At 48.3% G+C, this 11,011-nt stretch overlaps 1 protein-coding gene across 1 annotated transcript; it reads right to left on the bottom strand.

The window, feature by feature from the left end:
* Positions 1 to 2,585: 2,585 nt before the first annotated feature.
* Positions 2,586 to 10,780, bottom strand: lrrc29 (leucine rich repeat containing 29; the record flags this gene model as incomplete). The annotated part of the gene is given in 5 exon segments (XM_042340393.1): positions 2,586 to 2,795; positions 4,254 to 4,472; positions 5,729 to 6,712; positions 7,670 to 7,771; positions 10,504 to 10,780. Coding segments are annotated over 5 exon segments (1,542 nt in total), but the record flags the coding sequence as incomplete, so codon positions are not given.
* Between the last annotated feature and the right edge of the window lie 231 nt (positions 10,781 to 11,011).

Here is an 11,011-nt window from a genome sequence, read left to right as displayed (position 1 = left end):
ACAAGTTGTTGTAAGCTGTTGTTGTTGTCAATTGGCTGAAACCATCCAATCTCAATTCAGTTATCACTATCCATCTAATGACAATTTGGCTTTACAGGCAGAAACCAGAGACTTTCAGGTAAGACAAGTATACAAGGTAGTCAGGTTTTGTTACTCCACACGCCTCTGTTTACCTAGCAGTAAGTAATTGCTGGAGTTTAACCCACTATAACCGCATAGTCTGCCGTTGATATTGCTGTCTAGCAAGCTTGCCCGCAGCTTGTCCAGCTTGGACCCCCACCCTTTAGGGCTTTAGCTTGCAGGGTTAACAGGAACTGAGTAGGCTTATAATATGTATGAGCTGAGCTTATAATGTGTAAACGCAGCAACCCTTTTCCACTAACCTCTGGCTCTAAAGATAAAACCCTTGGATTTGATATGTGAAGATAGAAGATGACCTTGTTGTACAAAGGCAAAAGAGCTGTCAATTAATCAAAGTCCATACAGAACGTTGCCTGGCCTGGCAAACACACACACAAACGGCTGTTGTAAGTGCAGGTTTTACGACTCCAACTTAATGTTGGTGGTTTTACGACCCCGCTAAACAACACAAAGTTAAGAAGTGCCGAGCACCAACATTTATAACCAACAAACAATACCACACCCCTTGCCCATCGCTGTTCCATTTTGACATCCCTGTAAATCAGTGGGGCCCAGCACCATAGATTCTCAGACTTTGCAGCCCCATTTACTACATTGGGCTGTTTATTGACTCATAAACTGCGAGGTTGTATTGTTCAATTACCAGACACTGACATTTAATCGTATATTGCTGCTTTCTGGAGGCCCATAGAGTAGTGGTTAGCACACTTGGCTTCTAAATGAGAGGTTCTAGGTTCATTTCCCAGGCAGAGAGAAACCTTAGGTAAGTTTTCTTGCCCCAATAGCGTGGCTATATCCTTTATCACTAACCAGAGGAGTTAAGAGACTAACCAGTCTCTTATTCCCTCATTATTTATCTCTCCTTTCCAGTGAGTATAGATCCTCTGACAAGTAGAACGACCCCTTTTCCCCTCATCATCCTTTCTAACTATATTCCAACCCGCAATATTTCATTGACAATCATGTCCAGGTTGCAACCATGATTCTGTTAATGAAATTACAGCCAATTCCTCGCTTTTGATTATGGCTCCTGTCCCCCCAGTTTGTTCCCTGGTCCTCCGTGGGTTGCAGTACAGACAGTGAGTGTAACAGGTGCCTGTTTTACGCCTGTAAATGCACCTCAAAACAGAGAGAGAAAGAGAAAATGAGAGAGAGAGAAAAGAGAGAGTACCAAGACCCACTGATAACTTTAAAGATGGACTTCATCCCCCACAAAAAACAAGCAACCCATAAATTTTACATTATGCGTTTCACAAAACTGATATCCTGGAATAATTTCAAGGCAGCAATTTCATCAGAGGGATTGGATCACTCTTGTAAATCTTGGCAGATTCACTGGTTTGGTTTATGGCATCATCTGAGCTGCTCAATTGGATTACAGCCATGTAATCGTTCCCAGATTTCTATTATCCGCTGTAAGGCATAATACATCAGAGACAGAATATTCCCATTATACAACATCGCTCTCTCCCCACCCCACTACCACCAAATAAGTATGTTCTGGCCCATAACCCTACCCCTAAGAGGAGCTCCCAGGCTCCTTGGTCAATAATCGCCTCGGTTTACCATTAAGAAAAATGGGGAAATTCACTCAATACCCACCCTGATTTCCATTCCTAGTCATTGCCCTCAGTAAGAACAACTCCTTCCACATAGAATGAACAGCTCAAAGTGCCTGAAAAAGACAGTACAGAGAATCGTGCAGACCGGAGGGAGCATGTGAGGGTGTTCCCTATAGACAGTCAGTTTGTGGGGGATGTTTTTCATAGAATCATAGAATTTTACAGCCACAGAAGGAAGCCATTCAGCCCATCGCGTCTGTGCCAGCTCTTTGAAAGAGCTATCTAAATCAATCCCACTTCCCTGCTCTCTCCCCACTGCTTTAAAAATTTGTCCTCCACAAATATCTATCTGCTTCTTTCTTGAAAGTAGCTATTGAATCGGCTTCCACCACCCTTTCAGGGAATGCATTCCAGATCCGAATAACTTGCTGTGTGAAAAAATTTCTCCTCACCTCTATGGGGGGGGGATTTGGAAAGTAAAGGGAGTAAGGGTGGAAGGATGACAACAGATAAATGTGAAACAGGCACCGAGCCTTAATATAGTAACTGAGAAAAAGTTATTTGCATGGTAATAATCTATTATTTTAATTAATATCCAAAGGATGGCACCTCCAATATCCTGGCACTCCCGAGTGCTATGGAAGATTGCTAGCCTAGTCCAGGGATGGCCAGTTTGCGGCCTAGATGACTATTCAACACCTGTGTAATGCCACCCGCGGGCCACAAGTTGGCCATAAGTGGCCTCGACTATGAGCTCAGGTGCCGATACCTTGAACCCACAGCCTTCTGTTTCAGACACTTTAAGTCGATTAAAATATAAAACAACTAATTTTTCTCTTCTCCAGGGTCCAGCCCACTGGGTTGCATCCTGCACAGAAATACCTTAGTTATGCTGGCGTCTGTCAGTTTGGTGCAGGCAGTCAATTTTAGCTCCTTGAGACGCATCAAAGCACCGAGAGAGGCTCCGTCTTTTTCTTTTGAGATCTCAATGTCGGGTTGAGTTATGATCTGGGATTCCTCATTGATGCACTTTGGTGGAGTACAAAAGCCCACGTTACCAAAGTTCCAGCTAAACATGGGCTCAGTAGCTCTCTGGGAGAAAAAACAGTGATCGCTTTAACATTAGGGACTGGGTGCAGCCCTGATCAGGGTAATTATAATAATAATAATCCTTGCATTTGATACAGCCCCTCATCACGTCTTTGAGACGTCTCAAAGCTCTTCACAGAATATACTGTAAAGTGAATTGACTGTATATGTTGTGGGCGAAAAATGGCAGCCAATTGCACACAGCAGCGTCCCACAAACAGTCATGGATTCAGTGACCAAGTTATTATTTTTTTTGGTGGGAGGGATTATTACCCCCAGAAAAGCGATCCACCAATCGACAAACAAATGGGTTCCTACTTACTGCTTGGTAAACAGAGGTGTGTGGTGTAAGGAAATCTGCCTAAGGTTTCGCCCTGAGAAGTAATGTTGAAAGCTGAGGCTTACAGACAAAAACCTCAATGGTTTGAATATAGGGAGGCTAAAATGGCTCTAACTTTCCCAAGGTTAGAGAGGAGAAAAGCAGTCAAGGGCTCCTTCTCTATAGCCCCTTCTATTGTTTGTGCTTATATGTGGCAGCTGGATGGAGAGTAAGGCTCAGCTGTAACACTCACTGCCAAGGCTGATACATGGCCAATGGCCACTCAGGGTAAGAAGAGCGGCCAGACCGGGAGCGTTGAAAGCTTTAAATTTATATTTTAAAACAATATTGGGGTCTAGTTTGTGGTATTTCTTAAATGCGTTACTTCAAAAATAAATCTGAGTCGTGAGTTAGTTCTGGAGTGAAGTTCCAGTGGGTCGATGGGAATTCCAAACATAGATGTTACAGGACAGGACAGAAAAGGAGGAGGCTATTTGGCTCATCAAGTCTACTCTTAAACCTAGCTATTCATTCAATCCCACCGCCCTGCCTTCTCCCCAAACCCCTTCATGCCTCTATCCTTCACATAATCCATCTTCTTCTCTCCTGAAACCCACAATGGACTCTGCCTCCACCACCTTATTTGGCAGAGTGTTAGTAACATGATAATATAAGAGGAAAATAATCCAAATCTGTGGAAAATTGATTTATTTTGATCAGCTGGATGGATGTCTGGAACACACAGAAACTCATCACAGTGCTTGAAAATTTCCCATTTGCCTGGAACAGAGTTGACACTCGGTCCCCAGAGGGACGCACCCTGCTTACGTAATCGTGGAAAGTATTAGGCACAGGTTGGCAAGAGCAAAGGCTTGGGGGTCCCCAGAGTGTGCGCTGGAATTGAACTAAAACTGCATAGCTCGTCATTGCAAACATTATCTGGCAAGCTATCCCCAATTGTCCAGCTAGGACCAGCTTAAAAGGAAATGTAACTCTAATGGAAGTGTTGTTTTGAAACCTTCCCAGCTCTCTGAAGGAGCGGCCCTGTTTGTTAATTCTACCCCGCTGCAGGAGCATCTGGATTCCGATGTGAAATGTCCATGTGGCCAATGATACATTCACAGGCAATAACAGAAACAGACCTGTTCTTTGTCGGGTCCACAGTTGCTAGTAGGTTGGTCTTTTCCCAGTAGCCCCCAGTCTGTTATTTCCTTACACCAGCCCAGACGGAGCACCTTCAGGTTCCTGAGGTAGCTGGTGATGGCGCGGACACTGATATCCGTAATGTACACACAGGAGGTGAGGTCCAGTTCCCACAGACTGCTCCCCAGTAGCTTTGCCAAAGAGAACACACTGGCGTCCTGCGGAATTTAACCCATTAAAAGCAATCGTATTAACATCAGTGAAATGCCAAGCTGTTCACATCAGCCATTTCCTTAAACACTCAATCCAAGCCTAGTGCCTTGTTCTCCTCTGATCACTTCAAGCTGTCAGTCACCTCTCTATTCAAAACAGTTATCGTTCTTAGAATCTGCTCACTTGCTATGGAAATCCACCCCCACCGAAGGAAGGCAGTATATGTTTTCCTCTTGAACACAGATGGTAAGATCTGGTTTAAGATACCTACAATCACTTGACTATTCAATATCACATAGCTTTGGAATCTATCAGGGAGGGATTGCACTACTAACCTGCCTGCCTGCCTATTACAGTTCAAGATCCTGGTCCTCACCTTCAAAGCCCTCCACGGTCTTGCTCCCCCCTACCTCTGCGACCTCCTAACCCCCTACCAACCTGTTCACTCCCTCTGCTCAGTGGGCTACGGTCTGCTTCACGTCCCCCGCCTCGCTCGCCCCACTATCGGCAGGCCTTCCGTCACTCTGCACCCACCCTCTGGAACTCCATCCCACAGTCCATCCACCTCGCCCCCTCCCTCGCCACCTTCAAGACTCATCTTAAGACCTTCCTCTTTGACCAGGCTTTCGATCTCCCTGCTTCCCCCCCTGCCCTCCATCCTCCCTCACCCCGAACCCCAGCTCGGCTCCGTAATTCTGTCTGTCCAGCACCTTGGGACGTCCTCCCGATGTGAAAGACGCTTTAAAGATGTAATTCTGTTGTTGTTGTTTGCTGTGGGCTTTACTTATTAAAGCCCTTCATGTTCTACTTATATTTGTGTCAGCCTGGTTCAGTTGGTATTATGCTCAACTCTGAGTCAGAAGGTGGGTTCAAGCCCCACGTTGAGACTTTGAACTCATGTCGACCATGGTAACACTCTAATGCAGTCCTGGGGAATGCACTGCATTGTTAGAGGCAGTCCTTCCGATGAGAACTTAAACTAAATAAAGTGATTAATTAAATGAAAGATCTTGAACTACTTTAATTAATTAATAAATAATTAATCAAACCCAGATCTTCTCGCTTGCGAAGTGAGTGCGCGAACCGATACACTACAGGACTCCACAAAGTCAATGATTGGTAAATACTGTGAAGCACTGCCAGGCTGTAAAGGTGTAGGTGCCATCCATTCCTTGGGATCTCAAGACATTAACCCTGTGTGAGAGGCACTGGATAAGTACAAGCTGTTCTTATACGGCGTTAAGTTATTCCCAGGCCTTACCCTCATCGCACCGCAGCAGTTGAGGTTGAGGGTTACAATGCCGGTGACCGGCTGCTGCGAGCTCAGCCCTTTGACCAGCTCAGAGCCGGTTATTTGGTAGCACTCGGACACGTCAAAGGTCTGAAGGGACGGAATGGACAGCAAGTCTTTCAGCGCCACGTCTGTCAGGCGTCGGATCTTGCCCAGGTACAGATGTCTGAGATTCAGCAAGCCTGAGGCGATGGTGATGGCAGACTTGTCGGTGAGCTCGGTACAGCCGGTCAGGTCCAGGGTGGTCAGGCCGGGCTGCCATCTACAGACTGCAGACACCGCTTCATCGCTCAGGTCCTTGCAGTTCTGCAGCACTAGCTCCTCCAGGCACAGCCCCTCCACCTGGACCAGGGTCCGCACTGCATCACAGCCGATTCCCGTCCGGCTGAAGTTCAAAGCCCTCAACGTGTGAGCTTGTCTCCTGATGAAGCGGAGGATGCTGATCAGCGAGAGCATAGCGGTCGAATTGCAGGCGTTGGTGCCCTGATACGGGTCAAACCGGAAGGCGATGTGACAGCCACTGAGCGAGATGGACATGAGGCTGGGAGTGCAGTCAGTGAGCCGGGTGAAGGTCAGATCAGATAGGAAGCGGAGGTTGGACAGATTCAAGTGCTGGAGTCCCACCAGGGCTGCCACGGTCCGCAGCCTGCTCTCCTCTTTGGAGAGTAAGGTGCCGGGCATGAACAGGCTGTTGCAGCTGCTGATGTCCAGCCTGGCCAGGTTAAGGCAGCAAGGGATGAGGGTCATGAAGGCGGCCTCGCTGATGTTGCTGCTGTGTAAGCAGAGGTTCCCCAGGTGGGGGGCCAGGTGGAGCGCAGCGCTCTGCACAACACGCTTCGAAACCGCGGACTCGTCGAGGTTCCTGATGGCAACACACGGGCAACGTCTCTTCCCTAAACCTTCGATGGCCGCCAGAGAGGCAGAGCATCCCTGGATATTGTACGAGACATTTTTCTGTATAAAAATTCCACAAATGATATTGGTCACCAAGGTTTGAGGTTATATCAAGACAACTTGTAATGTAATATGTCAAAAGAACCAGAGGGGGGATGAGAGGATTTCTTTGTTACACAAGAGTTATTACAGTCTAGAATGCACGGTCTGAAACGGTCGGTGGAAACAGATTCAATAACAACTTTCAAAAGGGAATTGGATAGTTACTTGAAGAGGAAAATTATGCAAGTGGATGGGGAGAGCACAGGGGAGTGGGACTGATTGGTTAACTATGAACTGAGGCATATACACCAACACAGTTGGTTGGCTGATCTCAGCCAGGATAGCAGTGGAGAGCAATAAAGAATCCTTTGGTGGGGTGTGTGGGGGAGGGAGGGGAGAGGGGGAAATAAACCACGATTCAACTATCCAATGACATTTCTTGAAACAAAATTATTTACTTCAATCCACGACTGTTTGTGGGACACTGCTGTGCGCGATTGACGGGAGAGCCTTCAGCCACTCTGCCCCCAACCTCTGGAATTCCATCCCCCAATCACTCCGCCTTGCCCCCTCCTTAGCCTCCTTCAAGTCCCGCCTCAAGACCCTCCTCTTCGACCATGCCATCGGCCACCACCCCTTCCCCGCCCCTCCCTTCTCTCCTCCTGACCCCAGCTTGAGTCTGAAATGCTATACACTGTCCAGCGCCGTGGGACATCCTACTGACGTGAAAGGCGCTATAAAATGTAAGCTGTAATCTAATATTCTGTGAAGCACTTTGGGATGTCTCAGAGACGTGATAAGGAGCTATATCAAAGCGATCCGCATCAACTAATAACCGAGTTTCTAGTTAGTGCTAGGTATGCAGAGGCATGTGGAGTAAAGAAATTTGTCTAAGGTCTCACCTTGCCCGAGAATTGAACCTAGGTCCTCTCGCTTGCAAGGGGGAATTTAATGTACTTTGAACATAAAGGTTACCTGCAGATTCCGGTCCAGGGAGGCAGCATACCAGGTCCTATTCACAAGTGATGCCTCCTTTCTATCTGATGTGCACAGGAACCTCAGTATGTACCTGATCACCTGTTGACAGAAGCATTACCATTACTGGGCTGGTGGTAACATGGACATGTTACAATGGAGACGCTCTCCAACATTCTGCTGTACCACTAAAAACACTCGAATAACAATCCCCCCCCCCACCACATCTCCTGCTGCCCACTGTCATTCTGGGAAATTGCTCCCCCCTCCCCCAGTTCCATTTTGGGTTAAAAATTGTTGTTAACCCAAGCTAGATTTGGGGGTACAGGGGTAAGAGAAACAATCTAGATTAAGATTGTTAATCTGAGTGATGGAGCAGGCTGGAGCCCGCTGAACGGAGGGAGCGGGAAGGTTGGTAGGGAGTTAGCAGGTCAGAGAGGTAGGAGGGGGCAATTGAAAGTGAGGATGAGGATCTTGAACTCGATCCTCTGGGGGATGGGGAGCCAGTGGAGTCGGGCGAGGGTGGGAGTGATGGGGTCGCGGAGCCTGGTGCGTGAGAGTACACGAGCTGCAGAGTTTTGGATGATCTGCAGTTTGTGAAGGGAAGAGTTGGGAAGGCCGATGAGGAGGGAGTTCCCGTAATCGATCCTTGATGTGACGAATGTGTGGGTGAGGGTTTGGGGGCCTGAGGGGTGAGGCAGTGGCGGAGTCTGGCAATGTTGCGGTGGTGGTGGTAGGCAGTGCCCGTCATGGAGCGGATGTGGAGGAGAAAGGACAGTTCAGGGTCAAACAAGACGCCCAGGTTCCTGACCGGCTTAGTGAGGTTGAGAGTGCAGCCGTGGAGGCTGATGCTGCCAGCGCCCGAGATGCGGAGGTGCTGGTGTGAGCCAATCAGGAGGGCCCTGGTCTTGCTGACGTTCAGTTGGAGAAAGTTGTCCCTCGTCCAGGACTTGATGTCGGACAGGCAGTCGGTCAGGACGCCAGTAGTCCTGGAGTTCAGGATGGAATCAGAAAGGTAGAGTTGTGTGTCATCCGCATACACACAAATTTTACCCATTTTACCCCATGTCTGCAAATGATGTCACCAAGGGGGAGCATGAAGAGGAGAGGACCGAGGACAGAGCCCTGAGGAACTCCGCACGAGATAGTGCAGGAACTGGAGGAGGATCGTGTGCTGCAACAAAGTGAAAGGTAGGACCTGAACCAGTCAAGGACAGAACCTTGAAGGTTGAGGTGGGAGAGGCGGTGGAGGAGGATTGAGTGGTCCACGGTGTCAAAGGCAGCGGAGAAGTTGAGGTGGATGAGGAGGCAGAGGGAGCCCTGGTCACACATGGTCAGGATGTCATTTGTGACCTTGACCAGAGCAGTTTCCGTGCTGTGGGGACGGTAACCTAATTGGAGGGACTCATGGAGGGATTGGGAGGAAAGAGCGAAGCTGGGAGGCAATGGCTCTCTCTCAAGGATCCTGGATAGGAAAGGGAGGTTTGAGATAGGCCGGTAGCTAGATAGCTGTGATGGGTCAAGGGAAGTTTCTTCAAGGTGGGGGTAATGATGGCTGTTTTTAGGGGGGAAGGAACAGTGCCAGATAACAGGGAGAGGTTGATGAGGTCGGCGAGTAGTGGGGCAAGGAGATGGAGCTGGGATTTAAGGAGAGGGGTGGGGATGGGGTCCAGAGAGCAGGGAGCAGAAAGGGACATACAAGCAAATGTAGTATATACCCCAAGAAATTCCTTCAATATTGGAACAGTAAAGGAAGATATTAAATCCCTACGAGATTCAAAGGGGGAATGATAAAGAGAACGAACCTCATGCAACACTATGCATTTTGCAAGAGATGATAAAGGCTTCTAAACCCAAACAGATGCTAAATTGGCCCCCTTTAAATCCATTACCTTCAGTATCATTATAAGCCATCAGCAACATTTCATAAGTTGTATCTACGCAAGGCTGGAAGTTATTAATGCACAAGATAAAGAGGCTTCTGCCTCCTCGAGTCTAGTGCACTGTGACCAGCGAACTGCCGAGTGCCTGACACTGTAAGCGATGCCGCAGGAGAGCAAAGACTTTTTACAGGGAAAACGCGTATCACTGTATCAAAGAAAGAACATATTTTATAGCTCCTTCCCGCGTCATGGCATTTCAAACAGCTTCAAAGTAATTGCTGTTTCATGAAATAATAATAATAATAATGCGTTTCAAAAAGGGCTTTTCACATCCAGTGGACGTCTCAATGTGCTTCACAGGATTTACAACAACAACTTGCACTTATATGGCGCCCTCCACGCAGGGCAGCGTCTCAGAGCGATTTTCCGTCAAATGGAGAAAGCGTGTATTTTGTAGGCCATGTATGCGCAAACAGCTTTGCGGCGGATGAGCGATTTATCTGGAGGATTGTCAATCTGTATCTGTACCTTTTAATGGCCGCCTGAACAGGCATTGAAAGTCTCATCCAAAGCACTGCACCACCGACAATACAGTGTGTGTCATCAGTTCCCCCACCACCAGCACTACACTGGGGTGGCAGCCTCAACTCTGAGCTCAAAGTCCCGACGTGGGGGCTTGAACCCACAACCTTTCTTGACTCAACCAAAGACGAAAGCGCAAGCAACTGAGCCAATGTGATACAGGCAGAGTAGAGTGCAGTACACGCACAGTACAGTAGTTCCCATTGTAGGATAAGTTACTGTACGAGCACTGGGCGTAGGGCAGCTCAGCCGGGAAAGGTCCCACTGCATTGTGTTCTTGTGCGATTGCGTGAAACTCTACGTAAATACTGTACAGACCTTCAACAAGTCTTTTAACAGCTCAGAATAAAGAGCGTGGGATTCCCTTACCTCCACGGGCATCAATGGGCTTTCCATCTTCCCCTCACATGTGAGCCACTTTGATTGCTGCCCTTCCTGCTCAGGTTAGAGTGAGGCAGAGCATGACCGGTCCCCACAGGGCTGTAAATGGCAGCTCTCTCACATGTGTGACCCTCACTCCTCACTCACATTGTAACGCAGCTGAACTTTCCTTCTCCCCTCTCCGTCCTCCGCGGTCCCAGTGGGTCCAGTCCCAGGCACTGTGTGTGTGTGTGCAGTGTGACCCTGACTCACCCCCCCCAGCCTGGCATCCTCTTCCTCATCACCCACCACTCACCTGGACAGCTCTCTCTCTCTCTCTCTGACCCTGTCACTCTCTCTCTCTCTCTGTGACCCTGTCACTCTCACTCTCTCTCTCTCTCTGACCCTGTCACTCTCTCTCTCTCTCTCTCTGACCGTCACTCTCTCTCTCTCTCTGTGACCCTGTCACTCTCCTCTCTCTCTCTCTCTCTGACCCTGTCACTCTCTCTCTCTCTCT

This window comes from Callorhinchus milii, unplaced genomic scaffold (assembly GCF_018977255.1).
Source record: "Callorhinchus milii isolate IMCB2004 unplaced genomic scaffold, IMCB_Cmil_1.0 Scaffold14, whole genome shotgun sequence".
Taxonomy (NCBI): Eukaryota; Metazoa; Chordata; class Chondrichthyes; order Chimaeriformes; family Callorhinchidae; genus Callorhinchus; species Callorhinchus milii.
Note: the sequence above shows the minus strand (reverse complement) of the source record. Positions and strands in the feature narration are given on the sequence as shown.